At 60.4% G+C, this 19,343-nt stretch overlaps 1 protein-coding gene across 3 annotated transcripts in view; it reads right to left on the minus strand.

Moving 5' to 3' along the window:
* Positions 1 to 4,676: 4,676 nt before the first annotated feature.
* Positions 4,677 to 19,343, minus strand: part of PTPRE (protein tyrosine phosphatase receptor type E) — a 52,673-nt gene continuing 38,006 nt past the window's right edge. For 2 of the 3 annotated variants that reach the window (XM_036439320.2, XM_036439322.2), the window contains 14 exons: positions 18,543 to 18,619; positions 17,775 to 17,811; positions 17,268 to 17,365; positions 12,196 to 12,315; positions 11,618 to 11,781; positions 10,803 to 10,938; positions 10,146 to 10,295; positions 9,760 to 9,853; positions 8,886 to 8,962; positions 7,566 to 7,700; positions 7,058 to 7,183; positions 6,365 to 6,531; positions 5,750 to 5,885; positions 4,677 to 5,041 (listed from right to left, as the gene is read on the minus strand). In XM_036439320.2, coding sequence (XP_036295213.1) covers positions 4,967 to 5,041; positions 5,750 to 5,885; positions 6,365 to 6,531; positions 7,058 to 7,183; positions 7,566 to 7,700; positions 8,886 to 8,962; positions 9,760 to 9,853; positions 10,146 to 10,295; positions 10,803 to 10,938; positions 11,618 to 11,781; positions 12,196 to 12,315; positions 17,268 to 17,365; positions 17,775 to 17,811; positions 18,543 to 18,619 — 1,592 coding nt within the window. In that variant the 3' untranslated portion in view covers positions 4,677 to 4,966. The remainder of the gene's footprint in view (positions 5,042 to 5,749; positions 5,886 to 6,364; positions 6,532 to 7,057; positions 7,184 to 7,565; positions 7,701 to 8,885; positions 8,963 to 9,759; positions 9,854 to 10,145; positions 10,296 to 10,802; positions 10,939 to 11,617; positions 11,782 to 12,195; positions 12,316 to 17,267; positions 17,366 to 17,774; positions 17,812 to 18,542; positions 18,620 to 19,343) is intronic. The other variant, XM_036439321.2, reaches the window with a different exon arrangement.

The raw sequence follows: 19,343 nt of genomic DNA on the forward strand, positions 1-19,343 counted from the left end.
GAATATACTGATTGATGAGGAAAACAGTAATTAACAAAAAATTAAACATGGGACTGCTACTTGACCCAGTGATCCCACTTGTAGGAATACATCCTAAGAAACCCAAAACACCAATCAGAAAGAATGTATGTACCCCTATGTTCATAGCACAATTTACAATAGCTAAGATCTGGAAACAGCCCAAATGCCCATCAACAGACAAGTAGGTAAAAAAAAAAAAAAAAAGCTGGTACATTTACACCATGGAATACTATGCAGCTGTAAAAAAAAAAAAAGGATCTTTTTACCCTTTGAGACACAATGGAGGGACCTGGAGAGTATTATGCCAAGTAAAATAAGCCAATTTAGAAAATCAAGTACCACATGATCTTACTCATGTGGAATCTAAAAGATTACAATGAACCATTGAGCAAAACAGATCCAGGGACATAGCAGCATGGAACAGTAATCTCAGGGAAGGTGGGGATGGGTGGGAAGAAAATTAACCAAGTAACTTAGGTGCATAAATGCCTAACCCATGGACATGGCAGTGTGTGCGGGGGTGGGGTGGAGGGTGTCAATGGGGGGAAAAAGGATATCTGTAATACTTTCAACAATAAAGATAAATTTAAAAACAACCCTTTCGGGTTTAATTCTGACCACAAATCTCACGGAAATAAATGAGCCCACTTTCCCACCTTCATAAGCACAGTATTTCCAGAGTGTAGCCAGCCAAGGTTGTGGGTCTGGATGACAAAACAGGCACAGTGCAGGGCGCATCCTACACTTCACACGGGGAGGGGTGTGTGTGTGGGTGGGGGGGGGGGGGGGGATTAGATAACCATCCCAGGCTAAGGCTGAGGGCAGGTTGCAGGCAGTGCACCCCACTCGCTCTGGGTCTGGACTGTCAGCCTGCGGTTCCAGGTGAGGAGCCCCCTGCCCTGAAGCTCTCAGGAAATGGAACGTCTCCCTGCTTCCCATCATGCTCCGGATGGCCTGTCTGGCACAGTCTTTGCTAAAAGCACCAGCCCACTCTTGCCTTTAGGCCAGACCCGCCCAGCACACACATACACATGCACACAACACGTGTGTGCACACCCCTCCTGAGGCTGTGACTCACTGGTTGGAATGACTGATGTGGCCTGCTGGAAGCCAATTCCACCACGTCATAATTACAAGAGTTTTATCAAAAGGTTGATGAACAAGGGCTGAGTCACATATGTAATCACCTGTTGGAGTGGCTAAAAGGCACTTCCCCAAACCTGAATAGGATGATTGTTTGCTGCCAGACAGCTCAGGGCTTCTCAAGTTACATATTGTTGCCTCCTGTTGCCCAAACACCTGAACAGCTGTGGGCTATTCCCCAATCTGACAATGCTTCTGTAAACCATACCCTTTGATGTGTATATCTCCACCTCATCTTGGGACAAATTGTGTTAATAAAAAGCAGGGGTTCCGAGACAAGAACTAAGAACTTAGAACTTCAGCTCCTGTAGCTGAAGCTCCTCTGACCCCCCAATGCCTTTCAAAATTATCTTTCGTCTCTGGACTCTGACTTAATCTACACACAGCCTTTCTCCAGATTGCTGAACCCTTTGTAATGCTGGGACAGGAACCCCGGCCTTAGTGGTGACTTCCTGAACCCTTGCAACACAAGCATGGCCTGAGGCCCCTCCCCTGTCCACACCTCAGGGCCTGTCTGTGCCTCTTCCTCCAGGTGGACCCAGCCCAGGGAAGGGCCTGCCCCCCACCTTAGAGCAGGAGGGAGGGCCGCTGTCCTAGGGGACGCATCACAGACAGTGCAGGCAGACCCCCGAGAGGGCCCAGGAGAGCCAACGGCACTTCGCTGCAGGTGAACTTCCCTGCAGGTGACTTTGATTGGAGACGGGACTATAAGGTTTCAAGTCCTTTTGGCAAACTTAAGACTCATTAATTTTATGAAATACAGCGAGTAATAAAAGCATCTGCTCGGATCCCAAGTGGGTCTAGAATGCTGAAAGGAAGCTGGAGTGGTGGTGGGGGAGGAGCAGGGAGGGAGGCCAGATGGGCGAGGTGGAGAGAGCTGGGCACAGCCAGAGCCCTGAGGGCGGCAGAGGGCGCTGGTGAGGCTTCGGTTTAAGGAGAAAAAGCAACATCCAGGCTTTCTGAGTCCACCTAGCTGAGGCCTTGATGCATCTGTCATCACCCTTGTTGACCGAGACATCACTGCTCAGAGCTCAGACTCCTGCCCGGACCCCAGCAAAAGCACGGGCTCCTGACGGTGAGTGATGGCGTGTTTCCTGCCTGCACACTCAGGTCCGAGGACCAGCTGAGCGCTGGGCCAAGCTCTGGCCACGGTACCCCCACGCCCACCGTGCCCCCATGCCCCGCACGCCAAAGGGGTTGCTCCTAGCGGAGTCACAGAAGCCCTACAGTCAGCGGTCTAGAAAGAACGAGACGCAGGCTGGAAGTCAAAGCAAAGATTTATCCTCGCATCGGAATGTTCCCCACCTTGCAAGTTGCAGGTACAAAGAGGTCAGCAACATTCAGCGGCATCAGAACGAGATCAAATGACAAACGTGATACAAGGAAGCCAGGCGGCTGACGCCGGGGTACACACACAGGAAGATTGCACGTGAACGGAACACGACGTAGGTACACAGAAGTATCAGTAAGCAGACGTTAAAAAAATAGCGTGGGCACGGACGCCAGGCTCATAGGAAAAGTTTTAAAAAACACGTAAAAAATACCCCCTGGGGCCCCGGCGGTCTGCATCCTTCGTCAGCACGGGGAGAGTAAGAGTCAGTCACACGGTGACCAAAGCGCAGTCAGAACCAGACCTCCGGTCGATTTGGCATTTGAATGCAGCTGCGCGCAGCACAGGAGAACGGGGCCAGGAGAACGCCGGGGACCGGGTGGGCGGCGCCCGTGTGGACGGGGCCTCCTGTGGCCGAAGGGGCAGTTCCCGTGTGGCCGCACAGACAGGCCGCTGCCCGGGGCCAGCTGGCTGCATGACAGGGGCCCCAGGAAAGGCAAGTGCGGGCTGCCCCCCGCTGGGAGGGGCCTGTGCCCAGGGGACAGTGGCTTCTGCCTTGTTTCTGGGACTGGAAGGACCACAGGGGGGACCTGCAGGGCACACCGGATGGCACAGCCATGGGGCCCTCTCCCATGGCCGCCCTGAGGGGCGCTCCGTCCTCTCGCAGGAGGCGCCAGGGAGCCCATGGGAGGGCGTGGAGGAAGCTGAGGGAGGCTCCTCAATCTGGACCCAAATCGGTGCCCTCCCACGTGGGCCCCTCAAGCAAATGCCACGCCGGCAGCGTCACAGGCTGCAGTTCCAGGGTCAGCTCCTCCCTTCCATCAGAGGAAGGCTCTGGGCTCGGGATTTAACAGCGAAGACCAACGGGCCTGCCTGGCAGAGATCTCCCTGCGTCTCCCTCCGGCCCAGTGCGGTCCGGCTACCGAGAGGGGCGGGCAGCGGGCGGCACCCTGCGGTGTGCACAGCCAGGGCTGTGGCCACGGCACCGCAGCCCTCACGAGGTGTGCTTCTGCCTTCCCACTGCCCGTGGGTGGGGCTCAGGGGAGAGGCAGGAACCTGGTCACCTGTGGGCCTGTACTTGGAACCCGGCCCGCCCGGTGCACCGTGCTCAGGCAGTGAACACAGGACAATGTGCAATCTGCTCGCAGGGACTGTCACACCAGGCGCTGAGACGTCCTTTGAAATGCAACGGGCGAACCACAAACCACGGGGCTGCTTCCCGTCAGTGAGACCAGGTGTGTGAGGTTGTGCTCACCGGCCAGGCCCCGGACGGCCAGAGGAAGATCACAGCTTCCAGATTACACTTGTCTACATCCACCCCCCTTACCCTCCCCCCCCTCCCCCAGACCCACTGTTAACCCCCTAAGCCAGTCCTGTCCGGCAGGGGGTCATGATCGCCCTGTGTCCCGGGTCTCCCCAGAATTTCCATCCAAAAATAAGCTAGCCTCTCTTTTCCCTAATGAAACACTGCGGAGGGCGCGGAGCTGATAAAAAACGATATAAATCTAGATTTTTAGGGTTTCTTTTCTTACAAACAGTCTCTGTTTTTACATGGGGTGTTAACGTACCAAAATGCTTCTCAGAAAGTTTAAAGCATTGTTACCTGGGTCTCCTGCTCCTTCTACCAAGTGCGTGCTCCTGGCTCCCGTGGGCGCCGGGCGAGGGACCTGAATGTTCGGGGTGGGACGCGGTCTGAGCTGGGGCCCTGGGAGGCCTCCTGCCCACGCTGCCAGCTGAGGCCAATGGAGGGCGTGAGAAACCCATTCACCTGCGTCACACACGCGGCGGCAGGGGGCGCTGTGGTAGCACAGCTGGGAAGGCTGCCTTGGCTGCATCCAAAGCCATGGGCTAACGGAACCGACCACCTGGGTCTTCTCCTGTCCTCTGGCCCCGGAGCCCGGACACAGCCCGGGACACAGGCACATGCAGGTCTCACTGCACGGGCACAGCCTTCTGGGGTCTTTAAATTGTCAAAGGGAAACCACGTGGGTGGAGACAGAGGACTTGAGTTTGTCTTCCCAAAAAACGCTGGGCTCAGGGCTGTCCAATCAGCGTTAAGAAAGCGAATTTCCAGCTGATTTCTGAGCCCACTCAGTGCTGCGTTTGGCATTTTGCACACGTGGCCTGTGACGGTTTATAACATATAGAGGTGCTGAATGTGAGGAATTAAATGATGTGAGTCTAATGAGAAATTAAAATATTTACTGGCATTAGCGAAATATATACTTTATGGGACATTATCTGACCTTAATACATTATTCCAGTTTTTAAAAGGGAGCCTTTTTAAGACATAACAGGACATATATGGCAGGCGGCCTTCAAAGCATAACAGGACATATATATATATATATACAAAGACATTAGAAAGGATATTAATGTCAACTATGAAATAAATTAACATGGTTTCTTTTTTTTCTTTTTTTACAAAATATACTGACCATTAAATTAAAAAATATCTTAAGGCAGGAGTCCTCATTTGAAATTAGCATAATCAGAAAATATATCAATAAAATCTTGTACCACTTTGTAGCAGAATTCATACTGTTCCTGAAAAAGAAAACCAAGAATACATTAAAATGATATTAAAAACAAAACAAAACAAAACACTGGAGGCAAACCATATTGGTTCAGCATAACCATGACGGCTTGTCTCAGTTTAGGTTCTTACAAGGGTATTTATTGGATCACATGACCTCACACATCTAGAGGAAATAATGAACAACATAAACTGATGAACAAAAACAGACCCAGAGAAAGAGAAAGAGAAGCAGCGATCAGACTCTCAAACCTCAGAGGGAAGGCAGGGGAGGGTGGAGGTAAGGGGCAGAGATCAACCAAAGGACTTGTGTGCATGCATATGGGCCTGGCCAGTGGCCATGGACAACGGGGGGGGTGGGGGCATATGTAGGGAGGGGTTGGGATGGGAATGGGGGGATGAGGACAATTATGTGATACCATAATCAATAAAATAAAAATAAAATAAAAAAGAAAGAGGAGAAGCATTCAGAAAGAAGACACGCAGCAGCCTAGGTGTGGAATACCCAGCCCCTCATGCACACAGCTCCGGCACGCAGTCAGTGTTCAGGCACAGAGGGCCCCGGTGAGGCCGTTCCCCGCACAGAGAAGGTCAAGGCCTCCCGGTCCCTGCGTCCTCCCCTGGGTCTGCACACCCTCCTCCCACGCCCTCACCTGGGTCTGCACACCCTCCTCCCGCGCCCTCACCTGGGTCTGCACACCCTCCTCCCGCGCCCTCACCTGGGTCTGCACCATGTGCGGCCGCTGCAGGCGCAGGCTCTTCACCGCCTGGAACACGTCCAGCAGCCCCTCGGCCTTCACGCGCTCCAGGATGTTGCTGAGGGCGATGAACGTCCCGGTGCGGCCCGCCCCGGCGCTGTGGGGGGGAGAGAGAGGCTTCAGGCAGGGCCGCCCGCCTGGGCTGGGGGGGGGGGCAGTGGGGAGGAGAGGCAATGGGACGGGGCCACCCACACATCGCTGCTGCGGCCCATGGTGGGGAGGAGGGGAGTGTGAGTTTTTCTTTATTTCAGAGAGGAAGGGAGAGAGAGAAACATCAGGGATGAATCACCCATGGGCTGCCTCCTGCACACCCTCTACTGGGGATCGAGCCCGCCCACAACCTGGGCAAGCGGTCGTTTCAAAGTGCAGGAGCGGGTCTCTGAGCAGTGCGGGGGCTTCTTCGATGGCTTCAGAGGCACAAGCAGTGTGCGTTTGAGTAGGATCCTAACACCTCCCGCAAAATGCATCCGCGGCATTTATGTAAGCGGCGTGTGCACGCGAGCAGGAGGAGGTGAGGTGGGAGACACTCCGCGCGGGGAGCCGCGGCGCGGCGCGCGGCCGGCAGGGGGCGCTCGCCTGCAGTGCACGGTGATGGGGTGGTTGCCCGTCTGCTGCTGCTGCTTCTGCACAGCGGCGATGAGGTCGATCATGCCCTTGCCCTCGGCCGGGATGCCCACCTCGGGCCAGCCGTGGAAGTGGAACTGGCGGACGGCGCGGGTCTGCTCCTCCTGGCGGGCCAGGGGCTGTGGGGAGGGCGTCTCAGTGGTGCTGCCCGCCCGGGGGAGGCCCCAGGCCACCTGCCCCCGGGCCTCAGGCACCACAGGCCTCCCTGATGGTTCGGTGGGGCTGTGACCACTGTGGTCACCCAGGGGCAGGCTGGCCGCGCTGCCTTCAACTGGGAAGCAGGACGTACAGAGGCGTCCCGGAGCCCCTGGCCACGGTGCCCAAGGCCAGGCCAGCTCTGTCCCCGGAGCCCCTGGCCGCGGTGCCCGAGGCCAGGCCAGCTCTGTCCCCGGAGCCCCTGGCCGCGGTGCCCGAGGCCAGGCCAGCTCTGTCCCCGGAGCCCCTGGCCGCGGTGCCCAAGGCCAGGCCAGCTCTGTCCCCGGAGCCCCTGGCCGCGGTGCCCAAGGCCAGGCCAGCTCTGTCCCCGGAGCCCCTGGCCGCGGTGCCCGAGGCCAGGCCAGATCACGGGGGGCCCTGACCTCCCCGGGGGCTCAGGAAAAGGCGGGAGGAGCCTAGACGGGCGGACCCCGAGGGCAGGCGCAGTACCTGGTTGCAGGTGACCAGGAAGTCCCGGACGCTGATGGCTTCGGAGAGGGTGTCGCTCTTGATCTCGATGGTGATGTCGCCGTGCGTCACGGAGCCCTCCGCCGGCCAGTACTGGTAGCACTTGTCCTGGGGGGACAGAATGTGAGTCTCCTAATGGCCAGCTGGCTGCCAGCGTTTAACTCCGTGATGCAGGACCGCTCTCCAATGGTGTGACATAGTTTTTGAATTTCTACAATGATGTGTGTGAGTGAGCAGAGGGTCTGCCTGGAAACAAGATCACAGCACACAGACAAGAGTGTTTCCGTTTAACATGCTTTGTCTGGAAGGAAGGAAGGAAGGAAGGGAGGGAGGAAAGGAGGGGCGGAGGGAGGGTAGGATGAGACCTTGAGCAGCGCCAGCCCCTCTCGGTGGCTGTGGCCGGGCCGCCCCTTGGAGAGCAGGTGATCTGCAGTGAGGCCCTGGCACCGGCGGGCAGGACGGGTGGGCAGGGCCGGCTGGGCAGCCTCACCTGCTCTCGCTCCTGCACCTCGGTGAGCATCACGATGGTGTGGCAGCGCCACTCCCACACCATCCGCCAGAAGTCCTCCACCGTGTGCGCCAGCGGCCCCTGCGTGGCGATGAAGTAGTCCTTCTGCCGGTAGCCCTGCGGGAGCGGAGGGCACGGTTACGGCCGACTCCCCCTCGGCTGCACCGGGGCCAGCCGGGTCCCGCCCGGCGGGGGCCAGACCGGACCGCCACGTGGCTCTAACGGGAAGGCGGACGGCAGTGAGAGCAGGCCAGGGTGGGAGGACCTGGAGCCCTGGCACACGGCGGCGGGAATGGAAAACCAGGCCACTGGATGGCGCCTGCGCCCTGCCCCGCGCCTGCAGCCACCTGGCGAGCACCTCGGGGAGCACCCGAGGGCTTTGACTCTCCGAGCGGCCGGGCGTCCGGTTAAATCAGCACCGCGGTTGTGCAAAGGACCGGGTGCAGAGTTAGAAAAGGAAAACACAAAACCTCCCTCCCTCCTTCCCTCCTTCCCTCCCTCCTCCCTCCCTCCCCCCTCCCTCCTCCCCTCCTTCCTTCCCTTCCTTCTTCCCTCCCTCCCTCCTCCCCTCCCTCCCTCCTCCCCTCCCTCCCCCCCCTCCCTCCTCCTCTCCCCCCTCCCCTCCCCCCCTCCCTCCCTCCTCCCCTCCCTCCTTCCCTCCCTCCCTCCTCCCTCCCTCTCCTTTGCGAGGGGCTAGCTATAGCCACCTGGTTAGAAGAAGTGGTTCACGCCTTTGGCACAGTTTCCCCTCTGCCAGCAGACGTCCTAGCCCCGTGGTCGGCAAACCGCGGCCCGAGAGCCACAGGTGGCTCTCCGGCCCCTTGAGTGTGGCTCTCCCACAAAATGCCACGTGTGGGCGCGCACCTACAGTGCGGCTGGAACTTCCTGGCCCATGCGCAGAAGCCGGTGTTCGGCCTGGGCGAGTCTATTTAGAAGAAGTGGCACTGGAACACTCCAGGGGCCTAAGAGCCGCACGTGGCTCGCGAGCCGCGGTCTGCGCACCGCTGTCCTAGCCGGCCCGGCCCAGCTTCCCGCCGGCGCTGTCCTGCGTGCGGGAAGGTGTCCCAGAACCGCGGGAGCGTCGGGGGCACCGGGCCGGCCGCACCGGGGACAGCGGGGGGAAGGCAACCGCCTCACGTGACGAGAACGGGAAAGCGCCGGAGGGTCTGGCCGCGGCCGCCTCCTCTTCCCCACACTCCTCTTTTCTAACAGGAATTCCCAGGGGAGGCCTGGGTTTGGGGGGCCAGGCCCAGCCGTCTGACGGGACGGGGAGCTCCTCTGGGGCTGCGGGGGCGCACTCACGTCGATGAAGGAGGCGTTGATGTAGTCCGTGTACTCCTGGCCCCGCTTCATGGACAGGATCACGCGGTTGAAGTCATCTGCAGGCGGCAAGCCCATGGTCAGCGAGCCCGTCCGCCCTCCAGCCCCACAGACACGCACTGTGACGTCAGGAAAGCCGCCCGGCCACCCGTCCCAGGTGTCATGACCTGAGACCATCCCTATCCGCACAGGAGCGTGCAAACACTGCGTCTGCGGGGCCGATGGGGGTGGGCCGGGGGGCAGCCCAGAGGAGCCGGCGGGGACGTCCCGGCCACAAGGACTCAGCGTCTGAGGCAGGAAGTGACCGGGACCGTCGCCACGCACTTCCTGCGCAGTGTGGCCCCGGCGAGTCTGTGCCTGCTGGTGTCCGGGGGGTCCCGCGGGAGGGGGGTCTGAAGGACACTCCTCTGCTCGAGGCAGCCCGGCCTCCTGGTCCCTCCGATCATGGAGGCCCAGTGCTCGGCCCCCTCACCCAAGCCCCGCAGGCCAGCCTGGCCCTTCTCTTGGAGGGTCTCCGCTGAGCTCCCAGGTCTGCCGCCCGGCCTGGGGGCGGCGCTCCCGCTCTGGGTGACGGTGCCCGGCCTCGCCCAGGCTGGGGAGGCCCATGGAATGCAGAACCGGGAGCCCTGAGTCATGCCCTCGCGGCTGGGAAGTCCCCCCCACCCCAGCTCCGCGCCCACGTCTGCCCCACACGGGCCGTCAGTGGGTGTTCTCCCCAGGTGGGGCCGGGGAGCCCGAGGCCAGAGCGGACCCTGCCCTGGGCCTGAGGGACAGAGCGGGAGGTGGTGAACCCTCAGGGCTGGGGCCTCCGGGCCGCCCGCCCCGCCCGCCCCGCCCGAGCCGGTGGTACACGTACACGGGATGATCTGGATGACCCGGGCCTTCTTCATGTTGGCCGGCAGGTTGCCCGTCCGCATGTTCTCCTTCATGATCCGGACGTTCGTCAGCTTCTGCAGCCACAAAGCACCAGCCGCGGTTACTCACTCCCGCTCCTGCCCACCTCAGCCTCCGGGCACCGGGCACCGGGCACCGGGCGCCTCCGGCTCCAGACCCCCGGGGCCTCGGCAGGAAATGTGTGCGGACACTCTCCCTGCCCGCCCGGCCGCTGCCCACCGCAGGAGCCCCACGTCCGCCCTCCCGGCGAGTCACGGACGGCCGCTCCCTCCCCTCCCCCTCGCCCTCTCGGGGGTCCCCGGAGGCAGCTCCCTGCAGCCGCCCCTCCTCGGCCTGGTCCTCGCTCACCCGGAACTCCTCCTCCAGCCCGATCTTGTTGAAGTGCGAGGTGGCGCCCTGCAGCGCCTGCAGGTGCTTCTCCAGCGAGGCCACGTCCAGCTCCGTGTCGCCGTACAGGTAGTACTCCAGCAGCGCCTGGTAGATGAACGTGTACTGCACCTGCGGAGGGATGGAGCGCACGGCCTGGGGTCCGAGCCGCCCAGCGCGGCGCAGCCCTCCGGGCGGGAGGGGGCCGGGACACCGTGCGGCTAACGGCTGCGGACGGTGACACTTGAGTAAAGCTCATGCCGAAACCGGTTTGGCTCAGTGGTAGAGCGTCGGTCTGCGGACTGAAAGGTCCCGGGTTCGATTCTGGTCAGGGGCATGTACCTTGGTTGCAGGCACATCCCCAGTAGGGGGTGTGCAGGAGGCAGCTGATCGATGATTCTCTCTCATCGATGTTTCTAACTCTCTATCCCTCTCTCTTCCTTTCTGTGAAAAATCAATAAAATATATTATACTTTTTAAAAAAGAGTAAAGATCACAAGACTGTGCATGGCCCCCCGGCCCCTCCGGGGGCAGCCCGCGCAGGGCTGCAGAGGCGGCGGGTGGCTGTGTAGAGCTCAGACCCGGACCTGGGGGGGGGGAGGCGGAGGGAGAGAGCGGGGCGGGGCAGGCAGGACTCACGTCCGTCTGCACCATCTGAGGGCGCTGATGGCGGATTCTCGCCACAAACTCGAAGACGTCCACCTGCTGCTCGGCGTCCATCATGTCCATCATGGCGTCGATGACGATGAAGGTGCCCGTCCGGCCCACGCCCGCGCTGCGGGGACAGAGGGAGACGCCGCACTGTGAGCCACATCCCCCTCACTCCCCCCCAAACAAACGACAGGGCCTCAGAGCACGCCCGCCCCCAGGACAGAGGGACACGCCCGCGTTCCGGGAGGCTGGCACCTCATCACACGGGCCTCTCGCGTTACAGAAGAGCAAGTCTATGGCGCGGCCACCAGAGGGCGCCGCAATCCTGGTAAAATCATCTAATAGAAGCTCCACAGGCTTATCAGAAAGCGGCTGTGGGCCGCCCTGCCTGGGGTTGCTGAGATAAATTTTCCTCGGTTACCAGTCACAACTGGTGTAATTGGCCTTTTAAAAGCTGTCACACTATGCCCGGCTGGCGAGGCTCAGCGGCGGGGTGTCGACCTCTGAACCAGGAGGTCGTGGCTTGATCCCTGGTCAGGGCACAGGCCCGGGCTGTGGGCTCCATCCCCACTCCCAGGACCACCCCTGGCCTCTCGGCTTGTCTGTGGCGATACCGGGGCCCCCTCACGTGCCCTGGGAGTCAGGGCTGTGCCACCACGGAATGCACGGGTGGGGGCCCTGGGCCGCTGCCCTGCGGCTGTGCTGGCATTCACGCCTCCGGCCTGTCTGTGCTAGATACTGGGGCGCCCCCCACATCCGCGCTCGCTGGCCCATCCCCCCGGCGCCGCCCGGGTCCCCCGCACCTGCAGTGCACCACGATGGGCCCGGCGTGCGCGGGGTTGAGCGTCTTCACCTTCTTCAGGAACTTGAGCATCCCGATGGGGGTGAAGGGCACCCCGAAGTCGGGCCAGCTGGTGAAGTGCAGCTGGCACAGGAGCCGGGGGGCCCTGCAGCCGTCGGGGAGCTGCTGTGGGGACAGGGGGGCGTGCGTGGGACAGCCACCCCCATCCCCGGAGTCGGTCCAGGGCTCGGGGACCCCGAGGCCAACAGGGGCCCCTCTGCTGGGGGCCTGGGTAAGTGCCCACAGCACAGCCTCCGCTCCCCAGGGCCTGCGGGGGGAGCAATGATGCTGTGGCCTGGGAGGAGGCGCCCCGGCTGCTCAGCCTCTCCCACGGATGTTACCCCGGGCCCGGAGCTTGTCCGGACCAGTGTGTGTGTGTGTATGTGTGTGTGTGTGTGCATGAATATGTGAGCTGGGGACGGTTCAGAGCTGGGGCGGGGGCAGAGCGGGGTGGGTGGAGCTCTGTCCATCAGGAATCGCAGGCCCTGACACCCCCGGATGGAGGGCCCCCTCCCCGGCCAGGAGCCAGCGCCCCCTTACCGACTGGATGCAGAACTTGCGGACGGTGTAGTCCACCAGCACCACGCAGTCCTCCACGCACACTCGGATGTGGCCGTAGGTCCAGCAGCCCTGGTCCGGCCAGTATTGGAAGCACTTCTCCTGCGGGAGGGGACGGCACCCTGGCCTCAGACACCCCGAATCCTGGCGCTGGCGTGGCCACGCCCACTCCGGCCCAGGCCCTGCTCCCAGGCCCTGCTCCCAGGTGTGGCCAAGCGGCCAAGACCTTCCATGTCACCACTGGGCAGGCGCCTCCTCCCCCCCAGCCCCTCCCCCGGGGCCTTGGAGATAGACTGGCAGCTGCCTGCAGCGGGAAAGCGCAGCGCAGGCCCCGGATGGGTGGCTCAGTGGGTTGGAACACCGTCCTGATAAACCAAGGCTGTGTGTCTGGTCCAGGGTCAGGGCACACACAAGCCATCAATGAATGCATAAGCAAGGGAAACAACAAATCTCTCTCTCTCTCTCTCTCTCTCTCTCTCGATCTCAAACAAGAACACGGGGAAGTGTCTGCTTATAAAGGGGAACCAGGCCACCCCGCTGCTCAGAGCAGCCCCCGCCTGTAATGGCCTCGCTGACGCCCCTGCCCAGACGCATTCGCCCGTTCGCCAGGCCGTGGATCACTGACCCTGCAGGGCCGGGAACCTGCCACAGGGGCCCCCAGGCTGCGGGGCCCGCACCCAGCCCCTGGGACTGTGCCCCCCAGCCCCTCCCGTGGGCAGCGCGTGGCCCTGCCCGGCTCCGCTGTCTGAGGATGGACGTGGCTGCAGCCGCGGGAGAGGCCGTGGCCACGCCACGCCCGTGTCTCTGAGGCCAGGGCTGATGGGCACCCGGCAGGGCCACGTGGCTACGAGGCCGTCTGTCCCTCCCCGCTCCCCGCTACAAAGGGCCCACAGACCCCGGAGGAGGCACCGGGGGCCCGGCACCCACAGCCACCGGCCCCCGAGGGGGCGCAGGCCTGCCCGCACCTCCTCTGCAGTCACCGCCCCGAACACGGGGCAGCTGGTCCGGAAACGGCCGGGGGTGCCGGGGGGAGTCCCATGAGGATTAATCACCTCTCAGAGGCCCCCGCTGTTCACCAGCGCCCCCGTCTGTGTGGTGACACCCATGGGATGACGCCCCTCCCACATCCGGCCAGGGGGGTCCCCAAAGCGGCCAGAGACGCAAGCCCCCCACGGCCCTGGTTCAGGCCCGGCTCAGCCTGCTGGCCCCTGGGACCCGCCGAGCTTCTCGCCGGGAAAGGCCGTGCCTGGGCCCTCGGGGGGTGCCTGCCCACCCCGCCCCCCCGCTCCTGTGAGGTCCACCCCGCCCCCCCGCTCCTCAGCCACCCAGTCCCCCCCTCGCTCTCTCTCTGACAGCCCAGGGGGTGACAGCGGCTGTTTCACAACCGGGCGGGGGGTGGGAGCGGCCCCAGCGGAAGTGGGAGCCAGGAGAAAAGGGGAACTCGCTGAGAAAGGAGCTCATGGGCAGCGGGGACATGGACACCGGGCAGGCCTGTCCGGGTCTCAGACACGGGGACACGGGGAGACCCAGGAGTAGGCCGGGTGCACCGGGAGGAACGCCGAGGGGCCCGCACAGCCGCCTGCTCTCAGGGCACCCCCCTCCCCCCCAGCTTCTGGTCTCGGCGTTTCCTGTTTGTAAACCAGCCCCGCCCCCAGGAGGGGGGGCAGCTAAGTGTCCCTGGGCGTCCCGCCTCCTGCAGTCACTCCAGGACCCACACAGAGCAGGGCGGCCCGGCCCTGTCCCCACTCCTTTTAGAACACCCACCCCCAAACCGGAAACCGAGGCTAGAAGCTATCTCCTGTGGCTCAGAGACAGGGCCCGGGCTGCAATGACTGGGCCGGCCCTGCTGGCCCTGGCCTCCCACCCCCACCCCCCCACCCCCCCACAGCCCTGGCTGAGGGCCATCGCAAAGGGCAGCCCTCCCCCCACACCCCCACGCCCCCCACCCTGCTCCCAGGCCTTAGCCGAGCTGCCTGGGCTCCTGGGGGCCATGTCCCATGCCAGGGAGTGAAGTGGAGGAGGAGGGGCAGAGCAGAGATCAGCTCCTCGGGGCCAGGCCTGGACGTGGCCCTTCCTTCCTCTCCAGGGCTTCCGCCGCCTTCGCCGCGGCCCTCGGGCTGGAACAGCGGTCGGCAAACTCATTAGCCAGCAGAGCCACATGTCAACAGGACAACGACGATGGACACTTCTTTGGAGAGCCACATTTTTTAAACTTAAACTTCTTCTGTCGCCACTTCTTCAACACAGACGCGCCCAGGCCGTGGTGTTTTGTGGAAGAGCCACACTCAAGGGGCCAGAGAGCCGCACGTGGCTCGTGAGCCGAGGTTTGCCGACCACAGGGCTGGAACATGCTAGGAAGTTTCCCCGCCTCCTACAAGTCTCCCTCCAGCTCCCAGTGCGGCCTGCATTCTGGAAGTGCGCTCACTTCCTTCAAGACAAGCCCCACCGGCCCTCGGCCCTCATGCCCCACTGACCCTCGGCCCCTGAATGCATTTCTAGCCGCCCTGCCTGGTGGATGGAGGGGGTGGGGAGGTGGGGGGGGGGCTGCTGGAGTGGGAATGGCCACTGGGGGGTCGGGGAGGGCGGAGGTTGCTCCTGGTTTCACAAGCACATGGCCCTGCCCTGCCTGCTTCTCTGGCTGGAGTTGGTACCATTCCCTCGGCACCAGCACCATCCCCCGGGTGAGCTGTGCTGGTGTCCTGGCCTCGACCCCAGGGGCTGCTCCCCCTCACACCTCACCCCCCCGACACACACACGCTTTCTGCCAGGAACTCATCAGCTGGGTCCTGGCTGCCCTCTGGGTTCAGAGCAGGCGGGGAGCCATGAGGCCGACCCTGCATTCCTGCCCCTGGTCTGCGGGGCGCACAGGCCCAGCCCGGCCAGGCCCTTCGCCGCATCGCGTGGCTCAGCCTGCGGACACCACTGTCCCCTTCACGCTCCACTGCTCTCTGTGCCCCTCCTGACCCGCTGTGTTTGTTTCCTTCTGTGGCGCCAGCCCGAGGGCAGAATACCGGGCACGAGGCTGATCTGCAGCCGGGTCCCTGCACACAACCCCGACTGGCCGGAGCCGGCCCAGGAGACCAGAGCTGGCCCTTGCCACAGGTAATTAATTAACTAATTAATTATTATCTGGTTAATCCTCACCTGAGGATATTTTCCCATTGATATTTAGAGAGAGTGGAAGGGAGAGGGAGAGACACACAGAGAGAAACCTCAATGTGTGAGAGAGACAAATCAACTGGTTGCTTCCCATCGCACCCAGCAGGGCAGGGCCTGCCAGCAAGGCCCGTGCCCGTGACTGGAATTGAACCTGGGACCCTCAGGTCTGCAGACCGGTGCTCTCTCCTCTGAGCCAAACTGGTGAGGGCCCATTTGACTTAACTCTTTGAAGAGGCTTTGAGTTCTTACAATGCACGTTACTTCTTGAATTAGAAACAGCTGATTAGATATATTAACAGCATAACTCAGCATTCACTCAGTAGATCTTGCCCTAGCCAGTTTGGCTCACTTCGATGTTTCTCTCTGTCTCTCCCTCTCCCTTCCAGTCTCTCTCAAAATCAAGGGGAAAATGTCCCTGGGTGAGGATTAACAGCAACAACAAACATATGTCTTGATTTTCAAATGCATTTCTCTGGTCTGGCTAATAAGCAGGAAGTCGCTTTTGCTTACAGTGTGAGGCCCACACATCACATGCTCAACATGATAGAAATCAAAACGCTAAAAGCCACTGCCCCATCACGGAGTGCGAGCCGCCCCCAGCTGGGAGGACCCTGGCATGGTCATCGCGAACAGTGAGCCCCGTGGAGGGACAAGGGCCACAGACTGACCCGCCCAGCTCGGGCGGCCAGCCTGCAGGACCCTACAGCCCGGGAAGTGACCAGTAGGACCGGCATGGAACTCCCAACTAAAGCGGGTCCTGGTGGTAGGCACATCCCAGCAGGTAGCTTCCCGGTCAGAGGTCAGTGTTTGCCCTTGGCTGAGCCTGCCATGGTAATTTTGCATCTTTTAAAAAAAAAATCTATTTCTTTATTGATTTCAGAGAGGAATGGAGAGAAATAGAGAGCTAGAAATGTCGATGAGAGAGAAACATCGACCAGCTGCCTCTTGCACACCCCCTACCGGGGATGTGCCTGCGACCAAGGTACATGCCCTTGACCGGAATCAAACCTGGGACCCTTCAGTCTGCAGGCTGACGCTCTATCCACTGAGCCACACTGGCTCGCGCTCATTTTGCATCTAATGTAACAACCTTTGGAAGGTGGAGCCAATCCCCTTCCCAGATCATTGGCACAATATCCCGGCAGAGCGGAGAGCACAGAACCCCTCATGGTTATCTGGTCCCCTGGATACCACCTCTATGTGCTGCAAATGTTCATTATTATTATTATTATTATTACTTCAGAGAGACAAAGGGAGAGGGAGAGATCGAAACATCAATGATGAGAATCATCCATCAGCCATCTCTTGCACGTCCCCCACTGGGGACGGAGCCCCCAACCCGGGCATGTGTCCCGACCAGCGATCGAACCGTGACCCCCGGGTTCATAGTGCTCAACCACTGAGCCACCCCGGGGGCTGCGCTATTAACTACCCTGTACCCAGCCATGCAAAAGGCGGATGCGTCTCTCCACCTTGCTTTTCATTTAATCCGAGGTCTCCCTCGTCGCTTTCTCCCTCGCCCTGAATCCACCACCCGTGGGGTTCACGGGCCCCTCCCTAAGCCTCTCCTTTGAGTCAAGTACAAAACAGGCTGCGAGGCAGCCCTTCTCGGGAGCCTTTCCCAGGCCGGGAGAGTTCGCTTCCTGGCAGGGCTCCTCAGTTTGGGGCAAATGCACTCACGAGAATTCTCTGCAGGTTTTCACTTCTCACATCCGTGGCTACTTGGCACACAGAGTATTTACTTCAAGATAAGGATGCTGTGAGCCAGGGGGTGCTTTTTAAATTTTCTCTGCCTCGAGAAGGGAGCGGACAGGAAGGGGAAGTGGTACGGCCCCCACCCCCACCCCGGCCACCAGCAGCAAAAAGAAAGTGCTTCCCTGCCCGGCTGGGCTCACCTCTTTCCTCTCTTTCAGGTTCGTCAGCATGACGATGGTCGCCGACTTCTGCTCCCAGATCATCCTCCAGAAGTCATTCACTGTTTCCTGCTTCGGGCCTGCATGTGGAGGGGGAGCCAGAGTCAGCAAGAGAGAAGTCCGGGGTGGCCCAGCCCCAGGCACCGCCTGGGCCCTGGACGGCTGCTCCCCCGACTCTGAGGCACATAAGGGCTGGTCGACCCAGTTCGCACCCCACAGAATTCCAGAAGCCTGGGCTGGAGGGACCAGTGGGTCCCAGCTTGCCCCTTCCAGCCCGTCACACTCCCCGCGCCCCTGGAGCTGGGAACCCCTCGGGGGCTGAGTCCCTGGGCCCGGGCGGGTGCCAGTCACAGGCAGGGGCCCAGTAGAATGAGAATTCTAATGGTCTGCAGACTGCGGGTCCAAGTGGTTTGTGGCCACTCAGTGTTTTAGTCTTAGTATCGCACGTGGATGTGGTGTGTGAGGAGAGAGTAACAATAACAAGCTTACCTTGAGCTGCTATGAATTTATTCTTCTCCTTGTAACCCTAGAAATAGAAAAACAGATTTATAATGTCTCAAAATTATCTTCGTATGTCCCTCTCTAGTCTTTATTTTCTGGGAATACCTTTCGACACACACACATGGGTACACACACACACACACACATATTTAACTGGTTTATGCAGATAAGTTCTCATATTCTATTCTTAGATAATTTTATATCTTATATTAAATTATCTTTTAAGGTTCAATTAAAATGGATCCGTAATAATCCTCTGGGTGCTCTATTTTATCAGTTACATAAATAAAGCCTTAACGAACATCCTTGGTGCCTGTTTCTTTTTTCATGTTAATCCTCACCCGAGGATATCTTTCCATGGGTTTTAGAAAGAGTGGAAGACAGAGGGAGAGACAGAGAGAAACTTGATGTGGGAGAAACTACCGATCGGCTGCCTCCCGCATGGGTTCTGGCCAGGCCCCAGGCCAGAGAGGAGGCTGCAGCTGAGGTTCGTGCCCTTGACCGGGATCAAACCCGGGACCCTGTGGTCCGCAGGCCGACACTGTCCACTGACCAAGCCGGCCAGGCGGTACCCGTGTGTCTTGGAAACGAAGCGCAGATACTGATTCAAAAGGTGCGGGCGCTCCGTGCTCTCCGTGTGTGGCCGCACCGCCCAGTGGGGACAGTTACATCCCCGGACCCAGAAGGAAGCACGGGGGCCATGACTCAGGGCCCAGGTGCGCATGCTGGCCCGGGACAGGAGCACGGAGGACTTACATCTATGTACGAAGCGTTAATGTAGTCCGAACAGGGCGTTCCATCCACTTGGCTCAAAATCACCCTGGAATGATCATCTGTTTTAAAAAAACACCACGATATCAGGAGCAGGAAACCACATCTGCCAGCTACAGCCTCAGACCCACAGAGTCCTCCCAGTTACAGTCTCAGACCTGCAGAGTCCTCCCAGTTACAGTCTCAGACCCCACAGAGTCCTCCCAGCTACAGCCTCAGACCCACAGAGTTCTCCCAGTTACAGTCTCAGACCCTCAGAGTCCTCCCAGTTACAGTCTCAGACCCCACAGAGTCCTCCCAGCTACAGCCTCAGACCCGCAGAGTCCTCCCAGCTACAGTCTCAGATCCCACAGAGTCCTCCCAGCTACAGTCTCAGATCCCACAGAGTCCTCCCAGCTACAGCCTCAGACCCGCAGAGTCCTCCCAGCTACTGTATCTGACTGTGCAGAGTCCTCCCAGCTATAGCATTAAACTCTGCAAAGGACAGAACCAGGGACCCCATGGTGACCACAGAGGGACCAGATGAGGGAAAGAATCTGTGTCCACCACCACTGGGCGGCAGAATGTGCAGACCCCCCATGTGACAGCTGTGTTCTCTGAGCCCCAGCAGGGCCCAGGACTGACACATACAGGTGTGCTTAGAGGACTTTTGGGGACTCTACCAGGCTTCCCAAGAGGGGGACCACTGTCTCTCTGATGAGAGGGCATCGGATCTGGGTTTGGAACCACAGACCCAACCTCATCCTCCAGGTCTGCCCAGAGAGGAGGGTAAGCAGGACTCGCAGA

This window comes from Pipistrellus kuhlii, unplaced genomic scaffold (genome assembly GCF_014108245.1).
Source record: "Pipistrellus kuhlii isolate mPipKuh1 unplaced genomic scaffold, mPipKuh1.p scaffold_m20_p_15, whole genome shotgun sequence".
NCBI lineage: Eukaryota > Metazoa > Chordata > Mammalia > Chiroptera > Vespertilionidae > Pipistrellus > Pipistrellus kuhlii.